Source organism: Cyphomyrmex costatus, unplaced genomic scaffold, assembly GCF_001594065.2.
Source record: "Cyphomyrmex costatus isolate MS0001 unplaced genomic scaffold, Ccosl1.0 scaffold30, whole genome shotgun sequence".
In the NCBI taxonomy this organism is placed as follows: domain Eukaryota; kingdom Metazoa; phylum Arthropoda; class Insecta; order Hymenoptera; family Formicidae; genus Cyphomyrmex; species Cyphomyrmex costatus.
In genome coordinates, this window is record NW_017277125.1 from 409,224 (window position 1) to 432,098 (window position 22,875).

Genomic DNA, 22,875 nt, shown 5'->3' on the forward strand with positions numbered 1-22,875 from the left:
CTCTCTCTCTCTCTCTCTCTCTCTCTCTCTCTCTCTCTCTCTCTTCCTCTCTCTTCCTCCCTCCTTCCCACGCCTCTCTCCTCTTCCCCTCCCGTTTATTTCCTTTTAATTTAATTGTCATTTTACAATATATTGTTTACTTTTAAGACATTTTTTAATTTAATTTACACTAGATATTTCTCGGTCTTCTACTAAGAGGTTTCATTTTAAATGAATAAAAAAACGAATAAGATAGTTTTTGAAAATGTTGAGATACAAAGTACAGATTGTGGAACACAATATCAGCCAAATGGCCACCTCGACTTTTCTCACAAATATAGTTATTCCTTCGAGGAAATTTTTCATCACGTTTTTGCACTATTACGATCCACAGTTTGAATATTGTCTTTGAGCGCCTGTATCATTTGCGGAGCATTTGTGTAAATCTTATCCTTTACATAACCAAAGGAAAAAATCCAATAGTGTCGAATCGCACGATCTAGACGGCCAATTGAAGTCTCCGTTACGCGAAATTTTCACCGTGAAGTGAGTTTTTACTATTTCTATACGTTCTAAGCAAATATCGATCCATTGTTATGAACCGCATAATTTTTACTCGACAATTGTCAAATATGACAACTCCATCTATAACAGAGGTACAAAATTTAAAATAAAACCTTTTAATGGAAGACCTTGTATCATTGTCTTATGTCATAATAATGTAATTTCCTATATGCGCCTGGGGCGATATTGTCCCAAAGCGCTCTCAATAAATAAATGCTTTCTCTCTCTCTCTCTCCCCCCTCCCTTCCTCCCTCCCTCTTCCTTCCCCTCTCTAACAAGCTCCGTCTTTGAGTTCAGCCTAGTTCAATCAAAGTCGTTGGTATCAACTGCACCATTTGATTTTAAATGAATCGGCTGTTAATGCTAATCAGATCAGAAATTGTTGCAGCGCCGCAAGGAACGCGGACGGATCGCCGTGGAGAGCGTCCACGTAGTGGAGACGGCCAGTCTCGGAAATGGTGGAGGTGCTGTCAGCGACGTAGCGGGTGGCGGCGACACCGCTGGCGGTGGTGGCGGAATACCATCCGGTCTGCCTTTTCAAGTGGGATATCGGGAAGCTGGTCAAGAGTACACCCTCTATCTCCTCGCCGCTCGCGAACAGGATCGTGCCGAATGGATACGTGCTATACGCGCTGGTAAGTCTACCTCTTCCTCCACATCTTTCTTTCCCTCATAACTAGCGTGATAAATCTTTCCAAATAAAAAAATTTTTTGTATATTTAAATACAAAAAATATATATGTTCGTAGATGACGGTTTTCAATAATAACACTGCCCAACGAATTTAAATTTTTTTCTAGATCACAAAATGATTCTTAGGGTGGGTTTAGACCTGAAAAATAGAAAGCAGAATAGCGGCAGCCTGTCAGAACATTCGCGTTGATAGTCGCTGGTTTCGGCTTTCTGCAGCTTTCTGTACTACTTACTATCAATGCAAGTTTTGATTGACTGTTGCTTTCTGTTTTTCTGTCAAGATTTGAACCCACCCTTATAGATTTTTGGTCGTCAAATTCGTAAATAAAATTGCTCTATCATCACGGTTTTTTTTTTTTTTTTTTTTTTTCCATATTTTAGCTCATATGTATCAAAAACTGCTATTTTTGTCATCTTTAGGTTCAATTTTTTCGAAAATCTGACGTAATAGAGCAATTTTATGTATGGATTATTTTCAGTGGCAAAAAATCTATAAGAATCACTTGGTTCCGATCCTGATTTCAAATCCGTGTCAGATAATGTAATCTGTAAGACTTTAAATGTATTATGATGCTGTGCATACAATATGCGTGACTAAAGTTTTTTAAAATGTACGAATTGCGATAAAATTGCAGAGTAAAATTTGAATAATATCTATTAAATCAATTCCGAGTGTAAAGTCATGCTATAATTTGGTATTTAAAGCGCAATATATCCTTCTTAAGAACAATCTGCGAGCGACTACTTATTTATAGTATGCAGCGAGAATTCGGGCTTGAGCGGGCGTTATCATGCGGGACTGTGGAGCGGAAAACGTTGGTCTTGCTGTCGATTATCAACACGCTCCGCCGAAGGCTGTGACACTTGCAGTTCCTGGTCTTCGAAGCCTGTTACGAACGCTACAAATCCGTCCTCGACGACAATGACTGCCTCGACAACATCGACAACGTCCATGCCCGGCAGTATCAATACCATTAATAATACTATTTCAACAACCATCATCACGTCCGATCATCGTCCACAGTCAGACGCCGAAGCGAATAACAATCCGATCGTCCAATCTCAGACCCGCTCAACAATCGGTTTGTATTTTAGATTTATTACATTTACACATTTCTATTTCTCGTTTTTGGTAAAACTGTAATTGGTGAATCGATACGCTTCTCGTTTTAAGAGAATATTGGGATTAATCTCGTTTAATAATGGATTATTCGTTATTTATTCGGATAAAAGATTGATCTGGAAAAACTTTATCCATTTACATGTATCAGACATTTTTATACCGATACGCCATTCAGTTTTGTTATGTTATATGATACGCTTGTCAAAATTTTGCTCTATATTTTATGCAGTCATCGAACGAGCTAATTACGACCTAATTGGGTATATAAACAATCGCTAATGGCGATGTATATATGAGTGCTCGGGTTTCGAGTCGCGAAAGAAATGTTTTATACGAGCACGTATTGAAATAACGCATAAAGCGAACGGTGATGCATGTAAACAGCAATATATAATTAACCGCAACTTTAAATATTTAATATGCATAATAATGAGTGTATCTTGTTTGAAGATTGATCTTATTTATTGTTATAAACTTGTTCTACTATTGTAACCGAGCGAGATTATCCACATTATAATAGATTGAGCAATGGAGTCCCCTATGAGTTAAGAAAAATCTTATTTTGCTAGTACGAGTGACTAGTAGATATGAATAATAAGGATAGAAGAATTGTTTCTGAGCGACTGATTTTTTGGATTTCTATATCTTTAAGCTTAATGACTTGGAAAAGCTTGAAAAGATATAGAAATTCAAAAAATATATTTCTAAAGACAAAATTCTTAAAACCCGACGTGTCTAATGCCAGTATTCATAGTCGAATCTTATATTTAAGATTGTCTTAAGTGCAGTCTTAAGATATGATAAACCAATTAGAGAGCTGCATTAGCATCTCAAGACATTACTTAAAACGGCCTTAAAATAAGAATTAACTGTGAATACCAGCCTAAGAGTAGGAAATATAGCACAAATTTTTGCATCACTTTCACGAAATTGATATTTTTTTTTTATGAAAAAAGGATTGCTTTTTTAATAACTACGGAGAGTAACATCATTGAACGAGGATTCTTAGCTGAATCGAGTGATTTTGTTCCAAAAAATAACCAGGATTGACGTGATATGTGCACTTATATAGGTATTTATAGATATGTGTGCGCGTTTTTCTTATGGAGCTTTTATCGTCGATCTCTCTTTGGGAACGAAACAAAAAACAATGAAACGGAGCTTTCCTGTAAACAGAACAATATCCGTTGCGATATTGGAGCCCCTGTCAAAAACTTTCAAACAACGTTTAACACATTTTTCTGTACCGTTGAAACATCCTGACTTTTTGAACCCGAATCACATCACCGTAAAATTGTCTCGGTCAAGTGTCATTCTTTCCCAATAACTCAGTGAACACTCCAATTCCTTTACCGCTCGAAGCAAGACAGTCCTCCGATTTCGCCAATAATGTTCCTGATTATCGCATAGCAATAATTGAAAGTTTGCATCATCGCGATTTCGCATAATGAACGTATTCATCTAACGGAAAATGAAATTTGAGATGGGAGAAAAAAATCTCCCGAACACACTCCTTTCCCAACGTGGATTAATCTGATTATAAAGCTCATTACTCAGATCCAGGACACTTGAGGAAATAGAGTTGTTGCCGATACGATATGACGGTCTCAGAGAGAGAGAGAGAGAGAGAGAACAAACTTATATGTCAGGGCACAAGTGTCGTACTTTGCGTAACTGTTATCGCAAATATCCAAAAGCATGACATTTTACTCTACAGGAGCAAGTGACGCAGACAGTTTTTACGAAGGAAAACTTATTATTAGATAGCCTTTTATATTAAAGATCGATAAAAGGAATGAGCGATCGCGTAAAATACAGCTGCCTACATATTTCTCTATTTTACAAATGCCTGTATATAATTCGCTAATATTAACGAGTTTCAAGTTATTATACTGCACCCAAATGATACATTTTTCACAGCAGCTTCTTTTTCTAGAGGTTTATCTTTCTCGAGTATGTCGATCCATCATCCATTTGCGCGACGTTAAAGTCTAGAGCGATTGTATTGATGCGCGAGAAACTAGTGATCGTCTTCCGCAAGACTCGAACCAAGCCGACCTACTTAACGGCAAATTGAATTTCAGATATTTTAATTGCAAATTTGAGTATTGAAATGCGCCTAATACTTCCAGGGCACCGCGTGTATAATGAAAATATAAATTTAATCTTGATTAAATTTATTTTTGAACACCGGAACATCAGGCGCCGACAAATTAATTCAATTAATTAATTTTGCTAAAGAAACATGGCATTTTCACACGCGCACGCCTTACGGCAAATTTCATTATATTATTCTTCATCGTCCTTTTTTCCATCTTTCTCGATAACTCAACCTTAATCGTGTTACATATCACTATCCAGTTAACAATTATCCCAACTTTGGCCGGAGTAATCGCTCAAGGCGTTTCTCAATAAAGTATTTGAAATGAAGTCCTAGCATTGTATGATATTTCATTTAAATCGTAATCATTCTGTCTAATTAATTTAGAGAATCGGCGTTTATTCAAATTGGTATTCGCGACGTAGCACCGGCCTCCGCGTTGTTCTTACGATAGATATAGACCTTGCAATTATGTATGCAATATTCGATATCCTCGATGCTTCTGACGCAATGAGACGCAACTTAAAACTCAATGTACCACAAACCTAACACAACGTAGCACAGTATTTTTTACCCCCTAAAAAAGGCAATGCTAATTTTACGCATATGGACTCACGTTTTAATTTATATTAATGTAAAAAGGAACGGTTGTATATTATAGTTACGCGAAATTTCTCTCTCTCAAAGCAGCATCTAGATTTGAATAGTCTCGAATTCATAACGTCTCTATTATTTTACTATATTTTACTCGCTCGTTACTCTTTTTATCCTTTGCATTGTTAAAGACTCTAATAAAAGTCTGGACATAAAACATTCACTTTTGATTGATTCGCTGTTTTAACAACTGTGAGAGAGATAGAGAGAGAGAGAGAGAGAGAGAGAGAGAGAGAGAGAGAGAGAGAGAGAGAAAGAGAGAGAGAGAGAGAATATGCATGTCTTTTTCTGTCGCGTAATTTGGTTTCAACTATAGAAACCCTGCGCACATACGGAACACATCTTGTTTCTTATTAGAGAGTCTGTAAGAACGATATTCGTAGTTCTTATATATTTAACAGTTTTAAGTGCAATTTTGATATATTATAAGCCACACAATCAGAACAATATTATCATTTTAAAACATTATTTAAGACGGTCTTAAAATATGAATGAAATGTATGAATATTATATCGTTCTCATCTAAGCTCTCTCTCTCTCTCTCTCACACGTGTGCGAGCGCACACGCGAGCCTCTCTTTAACGAACTTCATCTTTCATCCTTTAAATCCTGCCACTTTAATTTGTTCGTCACGATATCAGACGTGTCACGACTCCATTATATGAACGTCGAGTAGATCGAGCACGCAATTAACAAGTTTGCTTGAGAACGGTACGCGACGAGAAGCTACAGTTAGCAAATGAATGCAGTCGAGAGCTAAATCTTAACTATTTCTGGCGTTGTAATACGGGGACGCGTCGTGAAATGCAGCTGACATTTTTTTCTCGAGCATCCTTGATTCGTCGTTGAGTATACTTCGTGCAAACTGGTGTGAATCACGGTAAGCTTCGCGTCAGTGTTCTTTCTTTTCCATCTTCCCGATGTGTTGTTATGACAAATTTCTTAAGCTAAATAATCGTCGACTTTAATGATAAATATTTCGATTCATGGGACGGAATGTTTTTTTTTTGCCAAATCTTTATTTTTACGCGAAAACGCATTGATTGAATGTATTTTTCATTATCAATTAAAATTTGAGATGACTGGAGTTATTATAGTATACCTTTATCCATATTTGCACTCATTCGACTCCTCCGCGATCGCGTGATCTTGAACTTTACTTGTAATTCTGCAGAGTGTGTCTAATATTTGATGTGTTAGTTGACAATTGAGCTTCTCAAAGCTGTTGATTGGTTGCGGGAAAGAGAGATTCTCAAATCTCTCTGTTTTGGAGCCAATCAACTGGCTTAAAAAGTTCGACACATGAAATATTGGTCACATGTAGAATGTATAAAATGTACAGAATAGTGCAGAATCGTCGCAGCGCTTGCAACGTTCGCTGATCAAGTATCACTAGCAGCAGTATAGCACCACATTTGCTATTCTTACGCCTAAAATTCCAAAAGAAAGTTTCTCCCACATTGCATGACAACGACAACGACGAAAATAAAGTTTCGCACATTCAGACTTTGTGTCGCAATACCTCCACTCGTAGGGCACATAGAGAAAAAATAAAAACACTTTCATTATATATATTTTGGGCGAAAGCTGTCGAGTGAGCCTATTTAGAATTTGGATCAGTTTTACCCTTATTGAGATCCGTTGTACTGAAAAACTCGATGGCTCACGTATAAAGATTCGATATCGTTGCGCTTGCTCTTAACACGAGACACTATTATGTATACCGTGTCTCCCGAGTATGTCTCTTCGTTGTCAACCGTTAAACAATCTGAAGGAGCGTGTCATATAAAATTAAAACCAGACGAGCAAAGCATAACAAGAATACACTGGAACACATGATGAATAATCAATAAATAATGAGAAAAATTTTATTAAATGACCGATTCGAAACTCCCGAGGTTGCTTCGATCGAGGAATTGCACGGTGATGAAAGAGAAAGAAAAAGATAATGGAAATGTAAAGAGATGGAATGGCGCGGCGCGGCGACGGTGACGGTGAGCTAAAGGTTGCTCGAGAAAGTCCTGAAGGTACCTTCTAAGCAAACTGCTCAGTCGATTGCATGCAACTGTTTGCGTCGCGTCATAGCAATTCCTTTCTGCCTAATCTCTCTTTTCTTCTCGAAGCTGTCAAAGCTGCGTGACCTTGAATGAATTCTGCAAGGGGGGGGGAGGGGGTTTCGCACGATTCCCAATTTACCTCTCGGATACGCGAGATGAATGTGGTCAAGCAGAACTCTCAAGATTATGAGCGACTAATCCGATGATAGTAGTGCTAATTAAATCATGCAGAAGGTTTCTTTCAAGAGCGGGAAGATCCGCGCAAGTCATCGAGATGCAGGATGACTTTGGATTCTACCTTATACGTTGCAGCGCTGTTATCTGTGAGTGAATACCGCGGAGATGTCCTTGCCGTGTCCAAGTGTTGTAAGAAGTTTACTAGGATCTATTCATATCTATATAATTGGCTGCGTTCAACAGAAAAAGCAGCTTTACAACTATTGTAAGATTCTTCAATACGATTGGTTTTTGTTTTTGATTCCTTATGGTTTTAAATATGTAAACCTTCAATATATTGAAGAATTTTACAACAGTTGCAAAACTACTTTCTCTGTTTAACACAGCCATTGTCTCTTATAGCGGATTCGTCTTATAGCGGTCTCTTATAGCAGAACATACACTAGTATACGCACAGAGTACGAACTTTTTTGGTGCCACATACACATGCGAATTGTGCGCACTGTATCAATGCGTACAAATTATCTTATTTGGACCAACCGAACGAATTGAACGAGTCCAAGAAATATTGCACTGACAGTGCAATTTGATATAGTACCAAAGTGATTCTGCACTCACATTGTGCCAGTGCAGTATCAAAGCAGAATCAATGTACATATGTGAGCTGAATTTACCATTAATAAATGTTCATGAAAACTCTGCTAAAAGCTACCGTCGTCCCCCCCCCCCCCAAATGAGCATAAGTTCCCGTAAACAAACGATTTAGATAATACTTTTGGCCTTAATTGCGTTCCAGTACTCCGATTCTGTAACTCTTAACGACAGTTCGGTACCATTGCGTACATAGTATATGGTAAAAACAGCTTTCAACGATAACAATACTGATGTATCGTTGAAAGAATCACGGTGCTAGTCAGCCCTTGTATCGCCTCGTTACAAGTTTGATTATAAACTAGGGTTGGGGATTTGCTTCCCATGTCAACTACACTACTATGCTATCGTTGTTGTCAATAAAAAATATTACAGAACATTTTGTTTGTGCACAGTGTGAAGCACTTTGTTCCATCTCTGCTTCAAAAAATTTTACGAAATGCGTTTCAACCTCTTTTCAATTATACGTTTTAAAAAAACACAAAATATTAATTTTCGTGTGCTTTCACATTTACAATCCTAGAAACTCTTATTTAATATATTGTTTACATTTTAGAATACAAATTTCATTCAAATCTAAAAGTATTTTACACTTTAGTACATCATATTGGATCTACCATTTTGAATGTTAAAATTTTGATTACAGATTCGATCAGCGACTATGTAAATCTCTTAAAATATGAATTTCATTAAAAGAGATCTAAGAAAATTTTATACTTAGTTCTCATATGACATATTGAATCCGCCATTTTGAAATTAAATAACGATTTTTTTATACTTATCCCTTATGTTAATCTTCAAAATGAACCCTGAAAGAATTTTCTATCTTAATTTTTGGAAAATATATAGACATTTTTCACTTTTACCCCATTTAATGATATATTGACGAAGTAGGCAGATCAAAAAAGAGTATTGACTTTTGTGTTGAGTCCTATCCTTTATCTTTATGAGACTAAGAAGTTGATATTTTAAAAAAATAATTAAAACAACAGGGCTACGAGCCAACATTCGTTAAATAGTAAAAGAATTAGTAAATTCTTATTTTAAATTGTTTATTGTCAACATCTTAAAATGAGTCACTCTTCGCGTTTTTCTAACTTATTTTAATCATAATTGTATTTTGATACAATTTTACAAGAAATGTGGAGTTTCACAATTTACAATATTTGATGTCTTGCGTTGTCGATGGACTCTTGCCATTTTACTCCGATACGATATGTCTTCAATAACTATATTAAAATTAGAATAGGACACCGCATGAATATCTTTATTTAATTTTCCCTGTCCGTAATTACGATCAAAAATTGCTCACTTTAATTCAGGAACAACCTTTTTTTTTATCAAGTTAGAAGAAAGAAATATAAATATATTTAATTTTCAACCAAAAAATTATTATTTTTTAGTATATAAAATTCTCTATTTATTTCTTGATATTAATTTCTCATCACTTTCTACAGAGAATTAGAGAATTTTCTGTCGTACACACGCTCCCTAATTATAAAGTCTCCGGATATATCAGCGATATTACGAATATTAGTTTCCGGGCTGCTACGGACAGAAACAACGTCCACGTAACGCATCACGCGTCACAGTGCGTGTCGAAGAGTCGTCGGCAGCATTAATCGGCGGCGAGAGAAGACTTCCGTGAAGGTGAAACTCTGAGGAAGGGGACTAAGCGAGACGACGATGACGACACAGCCACAACTACGACCACGACCACGACCACGACTCTGATTCCGCGACTCCGACTCCCTTTCACGTTGTTGCTCGCGCGCGCTTAGACATTCTCCAAGCCGAGCCCAGTCCGCGTCGAGCCGCTTCCACGGTCGTTTCAGTGCCTTTCCGAGGCCGTTACTCGCCAAGTCTCGCGGTGCCAGAGTCCTCGGTGTGCCGCGACGCGGGCGTGCGTTCGTGTCCGTGTCAGATGCTGATCACGACGGGCCGTTAGTCAACGGGAGCTATGCTGGTGATAAGCGCCTTAAAACAAGTCGCGAACGCCGCTACTAATGCGGTTCATTCCGCTACCGGTAACGTTATCGGGCATAGTAATTCTGGTGAGTCGATGACTGCAACATTTTCGAAATTTTCCTTTTCCTTTCAAAATTCACTCTTTCAAAACGATCGATCCTTAATATCTGTTTGTTGATAATATCATGACTGCGTTTACACTTGCTTACACTTAAAGAAAAATGTTTGGTATTTGTAATTATACTATATTACATTATTACTGCCATAATGTGTTAGTAATAATAACTATAATTCTTTCAATAAAAATATAGTTGATAATCCAAAAATGACTATAATTATATTTATTATTACCACAAAGTAATTGTTAATATATTATAAATTATAATTAAATTACAGTAATTTCAACCATTTTTACGATAATAATAACTATAATAATTGTAGCCCGCTTTTCCGGAGCTGTCAACTATAGTTGTTGATATTATTATTATCATTATTCTATAATAATATTATAGTAGTAATAATCATAATTAATGTAATCGTACTTACAAATATCAAAACTTTCTCTTGGTGTAGTATCAGTTTTTTTCGGATGTACTTTTGGTCGATGGTCTGAAAACACGACGTTTCTGATACTAGAACTATCTCGCACCCGCAGCAAGATCGTAACTTTCTTCGTTTTAATAAAATAAAAAATTAAAATCTCACTTCGTATATATAGATAAAAGCAGAAGCGCCCGACACGTTTGAAAGCGCATAACATCAAATCGGCTTGAAAACGGTATAGAAGCTTGCGTGTTCTCTATTCGTAACGTGTGATTTATAAGAGCGCTGTATGCAGATGAAGCGATCTCTATCGCGTTCTCTTTCTCCCTTTTTATTCCTTAAATCTTACTTCTCTCACACTCGCTCCTTATTTTTCAGCTTTTCGGTTCAGTTTGTATACTATGGAAAACATCTGCATATACATTTCTTTATTATCCGTGGCTCGCGGAGAAATATCGTTTGCGCAAAATGTAAAAGGTTACACGGAGGAGCACTAACGCAAGCGAGACCGACCTCCATCGGTTTCATAAGAATGGTACCACGACGGTGGTAACTTTCTTGCCACGCCTGTCAAGAATGTCAAGATCGCAACGTCAATCGTGATGTGAAACATTTTTCACTGTTCAGTGAGGAAAATATACCCCGTGAAAATATACAAGTGATCTTTAATAAATAAATAATCTCCATTCAATATCGCGTATACAGGACCCCTATCATGGAACAAGTCGGAATGGATTCCGATCGGAATTATTCCGTTTTTCCTAGAAAACACAATAGAAATCTAGGAAATAATTGAATAATTACGATCGGAATCCCTTCTGGACTTTTTCCACGATAGGTGTCCCAGATCCAATTGCAAAATCATAAGAAAAGGATAAGTCACGATAAGAAATTGTCAACGATCGGAACTCGTCTACGGAGAAATTAGAGAAATGTTTCTTTTCATTCCAAAGTTGATCATTCAGACTTTATAAGGCGTTTTATGTAAATTAGAGTTGCTCTATGAGCAACGTGGAAGTCCATGTTGTGCGATTCTCCAAGTAAATCAAAAATCAATTAAGAATATAACAAGACAAATGTCAATTACTTGCCATGGCGAGATGTAATGTGGCCATTATAGATGACATTCACCGATGCATGGACGTCGACACATTGAGCATTGTAACGCTGCCTTGTTCAAACAATTAAAGAAAATACATGACAAATCTCGTAAAAACTCAGGCAGGGTCTACAATAGAACTAACCAGTTGAACATGAGAGGAATAATCGATTGTGATTTGTCAGTTTTTACGATTTTTTTTTAAGACCCTACGATCGCTACGACTTCTAGATTGTAGATCCCGTATAAATCGGCAGTTGTCAGAAAGAACCAAAGCAATTACGGAAATAAAAATTGTTTCAATATAATCGTTGGCTTTTCTAACCGGTACACGAATACGTCGAGTAACTTAGCTGCAATTATGCTCGCACATTTACCATCGTGCGTCTTCCTTTTTTTTGTGCGATGATAGAGTGTGGATCATTATTGTCTTCTCTCAAGAGAGGAGTTGCCAAGCGCGAGAGAGAGAGAGAGAGAGAGAGAGAGAGAGAGACTAATTCTATCGTTTGGTTTAAGTTTATGCATCTTCATTATTGCTCGTTTTGTTTTGTCACTAACCGGCCGAATGACCGCAGAGTACGCGGAACGAGAAACCGAGCGAGCGAGTGAGTGGGATGTAACATCGTTCGATGACCTCGCTAGCGAGAGGCGAATCGCTCTTCTGATGTTTTCACCAATATCTTAGAAAGTTTCTCGGCACCGCTCGCGAGACGCCACTAGCCTTGAAAATCACTCACCGCAGTACATACGTACATATTTGTATCTCATCTCTCGATGCAGTTGGAAATGTGGCCCAAATACATTTCGTCAAATCATTTGTGATTCATCGGAATTCATCACGAGTTGTTCCTAAAAATTCTTCTCGAAAAGTTTCGTCTAGATTGATCGCGAATCTTCTAATCCCTCGAGGTTCGCCAATCGAAATTAACGTATAAATTTTGACGGTAGGAGTACATTACAGAAATAAACGCCGTTTGAGAAAAAATTAAGATTACCGATTGTACGTTTTAAGAGTACATGTATTCTTTTTGAGGTGAGAAAATCGCGCACTTTCTCTTATATTTTTCACTTATTGCAACTCTTTTCTTTTTAGAAATGAGACCAAAATTTTCAAAATTATTATTTAATATTTAAATTTATCGTTTTACAAAAAAGTTATGCTTGGCTTGTACTAAGGCTGTATTCTTTTTGAGTAATACGTAATATATGTTTATTATATAGAGATTTTGTTAGAGATTTGATTATATTAATTGATTATATTTACTGAAAAAAACCTATATAACTTGCAAGATACATGAATCATTTGATTTTCTCAATTGTATTAATGTTAACATTAAAAAATGTGTTATTAAGTAAATTGTGAATAAATATATTTATATGTAACTTTATAAAAATTGAATAGAGATTATCAATAAAAAAATTATATTCTAAAAATGTCATTTTATTGAATACCGGTATTTAAAACAGAAAACCTTTTTTTCATTTTTTCTTTTTTTTTTAGTATACTCTTGTGTGCCAATCAATGTACTCTTCATGCGAGTCGATCGACAATTAATAATCCTAAAAAAAGTTCTTAAAGAGCGCACATCTAAAATCGGGATGTAAGCAGAATCACATTAATTTATTCTGCGCCCATGCATGGACTGAATTAGTATTTTGAGCTTTCTTTTAAAATGTGATGTCATTTGGGTAAAATTTTTTTAGAAGTTATATATTAAATTAAAATTTAAAAATTAATTTTCTCGAAATTTTCGAAAATTATTTGTTTTAAGTACAAACATTGCAAAAAGTACATATCAAAAATATGTAAATTGATAAAATAATATTTCCCAATAAGAACTGAAAGCAAATCTAGTCTTTTTTCATTATAAATCTCGCTTCACTATGAATCATCTTGTCTATTTAGTGATTTTTAATTATTTATAAGCAATATTATTTTAATCCTCAACTAAATAAAAAATTAGGTAGTGGGTTATTGCGAAGAACATTACTAAGAGCTTGATAGCCTAATTGTAAGAACATCCGTACTAGATCCAATTTCGATCGAAGTAATACTTTTTCCAACCAAATATTTGCGGTTTTTAGATTTTATCAACATATGACAATTAATATTAAAAGATAATTAGCACAAAAGAATTATTAAATTTCTTGCACGATTTAATACATGATATTATTCTTGTTCTCACGTATACACGAATACATTTTAAGTCCGGAAAAGCATTTCGCGATATGTAGAATCAGAATGTATACGAGTATAAATTTACACAAGAAATATTTTAGTACTAAGATCTGCTTGAATATAGGGTTCTTATTTAAAAAAAGTTATTTTATAAAATTTTTACCGTACTGGTTTATTATAGTCCATTTTTGTCAACACATTAAAAAAATGACGTATCAACAGTATTATTTTAATTGAATATAATTTTGTTAATTCACAATAACACTATTAATGAAATAAAAATTTTCTTTGAATAATATTCTATTTGTTTCACACATTAATGCTGTCATTAAAGATTATTTTAAATTAAAATAATACTGTTGATAAGTCTTTTTTTCAGTATACATACCTTAATATAACACTGGATGTATTAAAATATCTTTTATACATAATGATTAACACAACATTTTGAATTCATTTTTTAACATAGATTAACTTATTTTCGGCTCAATTTGCTTTTTATTTTCTTCCTAGTTCTAAGATTAGAAAAAGATAAAAAATTAATTAAAAGTTGAGATTAAAGTCAATCAATTGATGGAAATAGACACAAGACGTCTTACGTCGAAATGTTGGACATTTCGTGTGGTTTATTTACGTTAATAAATATCAGGAGACGCGGTAGTGTCTCCGGCCATGTTCAAAAAGTTAAAAGACACTACTATTTAATAATGTATTGCGACCATAAATAAATATAATACGGGATCAATGAAAAATATGATTACCTATAAGGGTAAACGGATTATCTATTTCGGGATGCTTGTTCTTATACAATGTCGTTGTTTTTTCTACCGTTTCACTCCACTTTCCACAATCGCCTCACTGTCCTGGGTGCTCACTGGACTATTACGTACTTTCTACTGCTCGTTACAGATAATCAGTGGCGAACAACCTGCCATCGACAATGCGTGCGGTTTGCTAAATCTGAGATTATTAAAAGCCTTGCAAGATATCCCGCGTTTTAATTAATACGATTAATTTAGGCGTTTTGACTCTCTCGAAATTCTGAAAAAGTCTGAAGAAAACGCAAGTTCAGCATTTAATAAAACCAGGAATTTTTGTGTCATTTAAAAATTGAAGTCATGTTTCTCTTATCTTCAACTTCGACATTTCATATCCACGCGGAAACCGATTCCCCTTCCGAGAATGCAGTCACGATAATTTTGTTCAACCATAGCGATAATCAGTGCCAAAAGTCACACACTATCTAATCGCGCTCACTCTCTCCAAAAGACAAAACTTATAAAGCGAATGCATCCATATCATTCGATTAGTCGACATTCGATTCGTTTCTCTTACGATGTCGCGATTTCTTCTTCTGCTTTTCTCGCAAGTTGTCCTGTTCCTCTCAGCGAGGGCCTCGTCGGAGGTGAAAGAGCCAACCTGTCGAATCATCGACGGCTACAACGTCTGCCACTATAAAGGAATACTTGTCGAAGTTACGCAACGTCGTTTCGGAGATCGATTGGACATCAGTGACCTGAATCTCTTGGCAATTCGAGAAGATGCCTTCAAGAACGTGACGGCGACGCACTTGTATCTGAATCAAGGCAATCGGATATCCGTGTTGAAGAGGGGATCCTTCCGCGGTTTGCCCAATTTGGAGCGTCTCCACTTGGACGATAACGTGGTACCGTTATCGGAGCACTTGTTCGCTGAATTAGGACACCTGCAGTCGCTGTCGTTGATCTTCAACAAGATCAATTCGATACCGAAAGACTCGTTTGCCGGTCTATCAAGTCTGATGTGGCTTTACTTGGGTCACAACGATATCGAAGCGATCGAGACAGAATCCTTTTCAAATCTGAATCCCGAGTTGCTATATCTGTGGCTCAATAACAATAAAATCACTCTCGTTGCCCCGGGTTCCTTCACTAGGTTAACCGAACTGAGTCGCCTCCATTTGGATTACAATCGACTGGTAGATTTGCCGAGCGGTGCCTTTCGAGGATTGAACAAGTTGGAGGATCTTTACTTAAATGACAATCGGATAACGAGCGTCTCTAGAGCACTTCTCCATGACTTGGTTGGTCTGAAGAGACTCTATCTTCAGCAGAACGAGATCAGCGTTCTCAAGCCGGAAACATTCCGAGAATTGTCACAACTGGAACTACTGCGACTAGACGGAAACAAATTGTCTCACATTGTAGTCGGCACTTTTACTGGACTCTCCAATCTAGAAGATATCAAGCTATCCGACAATAACATCCAGACGGTGGATAATGGCGCTTTCGCTGATTTCATCAAATTGCGATATATCTACTTTGGTGGCAACAATTTTACCGAAATCGACAAGGAGATCAGCAACCTCTCACATGTTACTGTCATGATGACACCATAGGGATCTGCTTGTATCTCACGTATAATTCTTTCATAGCATAAATAAGAAATAAATAAATTCTTGATTACAACCTTATGCGTTAACAGATTATTATGTTTGGGATATTTTAATATGATTTATATTGAGAAACACATGCCAAAATTAATGAGACTCGGACTAATAACAGTTCGTGGACAGAGATTAGTCTCGATATGTGCAATATAGCCTCGCTGACGACATACGCGGAAAAAAGAAACAACGTAAACGCAGGTGGTATTGCTAAATAATAACGAAATATTCCTTTACCTAACAATACGGAATATACCACGTTATATAATATTAGAATCAATGCTGAGAGTTGGATATTCAATATCACGATGTCGCTATTTTAGACGTGACGTTTATCTTGCCGTCTCTCCTTCTTAAGGATCTTCCATTTATTGAATTTCCGCGAAAGTCGGAATATTTTCGGAGATGCACCGAAAAGAGATGCGTCGCCTCCGGCGGATTTTGTTACCCTCTTTTCACGTCGCGAGCTTTGTATCCCGGTGAGACTTTCATTACTGAGATATCCTTCTTGAGATTCTCCCGGCGCTTTTTCAAAAGCTTCTCTACGAATCTGTGATGCCATTCACTGAGAAATTGCGCGAAAAATTCCAGGGTATCTTTGTACAAAAATTAACAGTGCTTTAAAGTAAATAAAGAAGAAATATTAAAAAATATAAAACAATCAAAAGGCTCTCGAAGAAATATTAAATATTAAATCGCATAGAACTGTACTTGTGAGAACACAGCCAATAAGAAATAATTCTTTTAACGATCTGACTGGACGTTATGTGGTTATATATTTTTGTGTGAATTTTACATACTACGTATGTAGTTTTTTAAACTTAAAGAAAGAAGTTTCTCTCTCTCTCTCTCTCTCTCTCTTCCTTACTTCTTGTTTTTTTTATTCTGAAATAATTATATGATGTATTAACTCGCGCGCGCGCGTGCCAAATATGCTTCCAGTAAATTTCCTCTTTTTCTTTTAATTCTAACTTTGATGACAAAAAGACATTTCGTTTACACGGGAATTTTTTTCCAAAGGGCCAGAGAACAAGGAACACTGCTCAAGCATGGCGAAAATATTCTAAATATTTTTCGTAAAGAAAAAATTCTCAGGCAGAACCTCCGCCGTGTTGTTGGGATTGCTTCGGGTAATAAAACTCGACTAAAAAAAAAAAAAAAATAGAAAGGGTATTAAATGAGTATTTTGAAATGCAAGATATCACGCGAAGGAAGAAGCCGAGGCGCTGTTTAAATAACAGCGATATAAGAACCGCGATGGCAATTAATGTCACTTAAGGAATCACGCGATTTTTTATAAAATATCAAATCGCGTCCGCAGACTTGAGTGCCAGCGGTTGAGTTGCGAGGTACCGAAATTCTGCACACAGAATTTTTGGATTTCACACATATAGATAGACGTGTAGTATTATTCGTGCGATAGTGTTGGATGCAGCGCACGCAGTACACGCGACAAGCGTCGCACGTGCGAACGGTGCAGAAGAGATGCCGGAGAGGGGATGTAGGAGGTTTGAGGTCGCATTGATTTTGTCTAGACAGGGTGGAGACTGCTCTCGTGGTATCATTCTTCGCGTCCACGGTTTGGTATGCTGTCAGATCGGCGTAGTGCTCGTCGGTCAAAATGTCCCATTTAGCTTCCGCCGTTCGTTGCCACGTAAAGAGGAACGTCGCTGTTCGGACCGCTTTTTTTAGTAAAATTAAACGACGGACGCATTTAATAAAATAGTAATTATTATTAGTTGTTATATCATAGAAAATTGTCAAGGACGCTATTTGTTACAACAATAATACGATATGTGAAGAACGTAAAGCAATTGTTCGTGGATAAACATAGAAAATGTGACGTTGTCAAATTATTATATTTGAAAAAAGCAATTCGTATAATAGACAAATGTCACATCAAAATAATACTAAATCTTTTTTCCCGTTTGCTCTTTTTTCTAGGAACGCCTTCGACTCCGATAATGCCAGGTGGTACACCCAGTACACCATCCTCTAAAGCAAAGGTAAGTCGATGATCCGTTAAAATGGAAACTTCCTCATTCTTTTATCATTTTTTACGTGATCCATGCAAATTAATTTTGTCTCGCAGGAAAAGATAATGTTGCGGGCGAAAGTTGTGGTGGCTCTGTATCCTTTTCGAGCTATCGAAGGCGGCGATTTGTCTCTCGAAAAGGTAAGAATGAAACAAAATTGTGTGTGTGTATACAAGATGATCCAGAACCAACTGAAGGAGCCAAGGTATGTACGTCCTCTACTATTTTGCAATTTTCACAATCTTTTTTTTAGTTATTCAAGAAATAGAATATCTAAAATCGATGACATTTTTAGAAATTTTTTAAGAAATATCTTTGAGAGACATCTTAATTTGTTGTTCTATAGATTTTACCCACTTATTCAGCAATTTTTAGAAATATTTCGTTAATTGTTGTGACTATTGCAAAATGATACAGGACTTTTCGATTCAGTTTTTAATAAATACAGTACGTACATGCCGGTTTCTCCGGCTGGTCTGGATCACCTTGAATAAAAAGTTATAAGTTGTTACAATATACATATAATATTATAACATGTTTATAATATATAACACACACATATTATATTAAATTAAAAATAAATATATAGAATATATTTATTACTTCTATTTTTATGAGTTCAGGGTGCAGAGTACGAAGTCTTGGACGATTCCCAGGAGCATTGGTGGAAAGTTAAAGACGAGAATGGGTATGTAATTCTTTTTCGAAGTAATGTTTTAAAAATTGCATCTGCACGACCACACACGCACGCGCGTGCGCATACACACTCTTAGCTCTTCTTTAAAACTTCTTTACGGCAAACTAGCTACGTTTTATCTATATTTGTTTTATCTTACACATCATCGCGGTAACAGCGATTAACCGCCAATCGTAAAAAAAATAATTGGTTGTACAAGCGGAGTTCGCAAACAATAAGTTTAATGATACTCTTGTATAATCATCAATAATTATTCGTAATAGCTGGATTGTTTACTTATGCATTTAAAATATGCATACGCGGTGAAAAACGAGTTACACAAAGTTATATGACGCGCATTTCATTGCAGATCGATCGGCTATATTCCTAGTAACTACGTTAAAGAGAAGGAATTATTAGGACTGCAGAAATACGAGTAAGTATAATCTTTGAATTCAAATCACCGAATTTAATATTTCTTGGATTTCATAATACCTTTTTGATTTTTCAATTTCTTCGAGTTATCAGTCAAATATTTTTCCACTAAAACACAGCATTCCCACTTAAATTGTAGGATAATACATGATAGGAGTAAAAAAACGGTTCCACTTGCTGTTGTAGATGGTACGTAGGTGATATGTCAAGGCAACGCGCCGAGTCACTACTAAAACAAGAAGATAAGGAGGGCTGTTTTGTTGTTCGTAACTCATCGACGAAAGGACTTTACACGCTCTCACTTTATACGAAAGTGTAAGTTAACAAGTGGCTTCCACTGACTGGTTCTAAATTGTTTCGCATCCTTCGACTATCGATAAACTTTTTGCTCTGCCGCAGACCACATCCCCACGTGAAGCATTACCACATTAAGCAAAATACCCGCGGAGAATTTTACTTGTCGGAAAAGCATTGCTGCGGCTCCATTCCCGATCTAGTTAATTACCATAGACACAACAGCGGTGGTCTAGCCAGTCGATTAAAGACTAGTCCCTGCGATCGTCCTGTACCACCGACTGCCGGGCTCAGTCATGGTTTGTAAAATTTCTATACGTGGACCTTCTCCACTCCTTAATATATCCCTTCCGAAATATATAAAACACATAAGAGATATAAAAAAAAGCTTCTCTCTCTATATATATGACGCTACATAACGGCTGGCGACCTTTTTACAGACAAATGGGAAATCGATCCAGCGGAATTACATTTGCTAGAGGAGCTTGGGTCCGGCCAATTTGGAGTCGTACGGAGAGGAAAATGGCGCGGCTCCATCGATGTCGCCGTGAAAATGATGAAAGAAGGAACCATGTCCGAGGATGACTTTATAGAAGAAGCTAAAGTGATGACGTAAGTCTCAATCTAATTTTCGTATTGAGACTTTCAATGAACAACTAGACATCCGACTGGAATCCTTTTAATTAAATCAAAAACTTTATGATACTACAACTTATTCTCTAAATAATATCGATATTGATCGTTTGTGCAGAAAACTGCAACATCAAAACCTAGTCCAGCTATACGGCGTTTGCAGTAAAGATAGACCAATATATATTGTCACGGAATACATGCGACATGGATCTCTTCTCAACTACCTACGCCGTCATGAAACTTCATTAGGTGCAAACGTTGGCCTCTTGTTAGATATGTGTATACAGGTAACGTGAATTCCGTTCTGCAGACATGTGGCAGTCAACAAAATTCTAAATTACCAAGATTTTCTAAATCTTCTACATTATATTTACATTGCGCTTTGTACAGGTTTGCAAAGGAATGGCATATTTAGAGAGGCATAACTATATACATAGAGATCTTGCAGCACGTAACTGTCTGGTGGGATCGGAAAATGTAGTAAAAGTTGCAGATTTTGGTTTAGCTAGGTATAAACTAATTTATTGTTGTATTTCTATATTTTACAAAAATAGAAAGCTCAATGTAAGCGAGTATTAAAATTTAACTGACAAGTGATGAATATTTTTCAGGTATGTACTCGATGATCAGTATACCAGTAGCGGTGGCACTAAATTTCCTATTAAATGGGCGCCTCCGGAAGTTTTAAATTACACGCGCTTCAGTTCGAAATCGGATGTGTGGGCATACGGAGTACTTATGTGGGAAGTGTTTACGTGCGGAAAGATGCCTTACGGTCGCTTAAAGAATACGGAAGTTGTCGAGCGAGTGCAACGAGGAATTATTTTGGAACGACCTAAAGCGTGTTTCAAGGAAGTGTACGAGGTATATAAATTGTGACGTTTTTCCGTTTCCCATTCTCTATTGTGTACAGAATGACAAGTTTATGGATTTGAATTTCAGGTGATGCGCAAGTGCTGGGCTCACTCTCCGGAAGTACGACCGTCATTTCGCGTCTTGAAAGAGCAGCTGATTAGCGTCTCCCAAGGATTGGTCAACGATTGACTCAACCTTCTGCGGTGTATGCGCCTGTCCTCACCATCCTGCCGATCGATCCGGTCGACGGCGAAATCGTCGCCGTCGTCGGAACGATTGCCCTCCGCCGGTCTACCCTCGTCAAATTTGCCGTACAGTTCAGCAACGTTGCCGTCGCGCAAGACACGCGCGCCGGCTTCCCCGCCGCCTTCCACGATCGATTTCCCTCGTCGTTTCTCATCGACTATGTGCAAATCAAAAAAGGAGGGCTCCTCGTCGCCGAATACACCCGGGCATCAAGCTAGTCAACAAAAACCATCTTCGAGCTCGACTAATAACGTGTGTGACGTTTGCAGTTCCTACGGACACCCGTGGATTGAAATATGCAAGGCGATACGAGCCACTAAAGGTAAATGAGTAAAAAGAGTGTGTGTACGTGTAATTGAGTAATTTACACTACTCTCCATTGCGACTATTAGAGAGCCGTACCCGTAATATGGAGATGTGATTCTAACTAAACCCATAAGCGTTAATGCCTCACTTCTTTCATCTACCCTTCTCCATTTACTCCTGCTCCGTGTGCATCTCCGAACATCTTGGACAGATGTTCCGTATGTAACGCGACTTCATTCGATATTGGGGTGCGTGATACTACGTGCGTTTCACACACTGTTTTTCCCATATAATTTTTAGACTTTACTCTGTATTGTCATAAATACATTTAAATAGAACAATAGTATTTATTGATGGCCTTTGCAACAGATGCAATATTCAACTTGTGATTCCGCTTAGAATAAATCATTTTTTATTATTATTTTGACAAAAATAATAACACAACTTTGAATCAGAGATATTGTTTCTGCTTAATAAACCGATTTAATAAGTAAACTGTTTCCGTTTGTTTATACTTGATACTTACAATTATAACCATCATAATTATAATAATAAACAAAATTGCGAGAAGAGGAAAAAGTAAAAGATATAAAGCAAGCTTATATTTTATTTTAACGAATTGATTGAACGTAATACTTATTTGGAGTTAGCCTAATGGAAAATCATGAGTGGTAAGTAATGTACATATCATTCGCATTAATTACTCTTATTGTAAATTTCATTACAAATTTATAAATTATAAATCTTGTATAAAATGTAAATACAATTAAGTAGCATATATGTATAATAAAATTAAACAATTTAAAATACGTTGTGGATCGATAAATCAAAGAAAGTTAGTCTGCTAAAAATATATATTCCAAGATTTTCATGATAAATATAATGGGAGTAAACATTTCTTTTAAAGCGTAAATGGTATAGATCACATTTATTAAAACTATGCTCGACTCATTTACAAACTTTCTTCGATACGAGTATAAGAGAAAACTTTTTTTTGTGTAATCCGACATAAGAAGTGAATCTGTCGCTCGAATATCGAGCTTTCAAGGACAAGTAGCACTGGTATCGTAAATATAACAAAAAAAAAGTACTTTTCTCTAATACATGATATTTCTAATTAAATTAAATTACATTCTCTCTCTATTTTTATAAACAAATGATGAATGCAATAGATTTTGGTCA

The 22,875-nt window shown here is 36.5% G+C and overlaps 1 protein-coding gene across 2 annotated transcripts in view; it reads left to right on the plus strand.

Moving 5' to 3' along the window:
* Btk29A (tyrosine-protein kinase Btk29A) overlaps positions 1 to 22,132 on the plus strand; it is a 24,849-nt gene extending 2,717 nt beyond the window's left edge. Inside the window, exons 3-15 of one of the 2 annotated variants that reach the window (XM_018541905.1) lie at positions 932 to 1,178; positions 1,991 to 2,317; positions 18,157 to 18,218; positions 18,305 to 18,388; positions 18,872 to 18,936; positions 19,295 to 19,360; positions 19,546 to 19,674; positions 19,759 to 19,952; positions 20,094 to 20,265; positions 20,405 to 20,573; positions 20,677 to 20,795; positions 20,898 to 21,150; positions 21,229 to 22,132. In XM_018541905.1, coding sequence (XP_018397407.1) covers positions 932 to 1,178; positions 1,991 to 2,317; positions 18,157 to 18,218; positions 18,305 to 18,388; positions 18,872 to 18,936; positions 19,295 to 19,360; positions 19,546 to 19,674; positions 19,759 to 19,952; positions 20,094 to 20,265; positions 20,405 to 20,573; positions 20,677 to 20,795; positions 20,898 to 21,150; positions 21,229 to 21,330 — 1,989 coding nt within the window. In that variant the 3' untranslated portion in view covers positions 21,331 to 22,132. The remainder of the gene's footprint in view (positions 1 to 931; positions 1,179 to 1,990; positions 2,318 to 18,156; positions 18,219 to 18,304; positions 18,389 to 18,871; positions 18,937 to 19,294; positions 19,361 to 19,545; positions 19,675 to 19,758; positions 19,953 to 20,093; positions 20,266 to 20,404; positions 20,574 to 20,676; positions 20,796 to 20,897; positions 21,151 to 21,228) is intronic. The other variant, XM_018541906.1, reaches the window with a different exon arrangement.
* Positions 22,133 to 22,875: the final 743 nt, after the last annotated feature.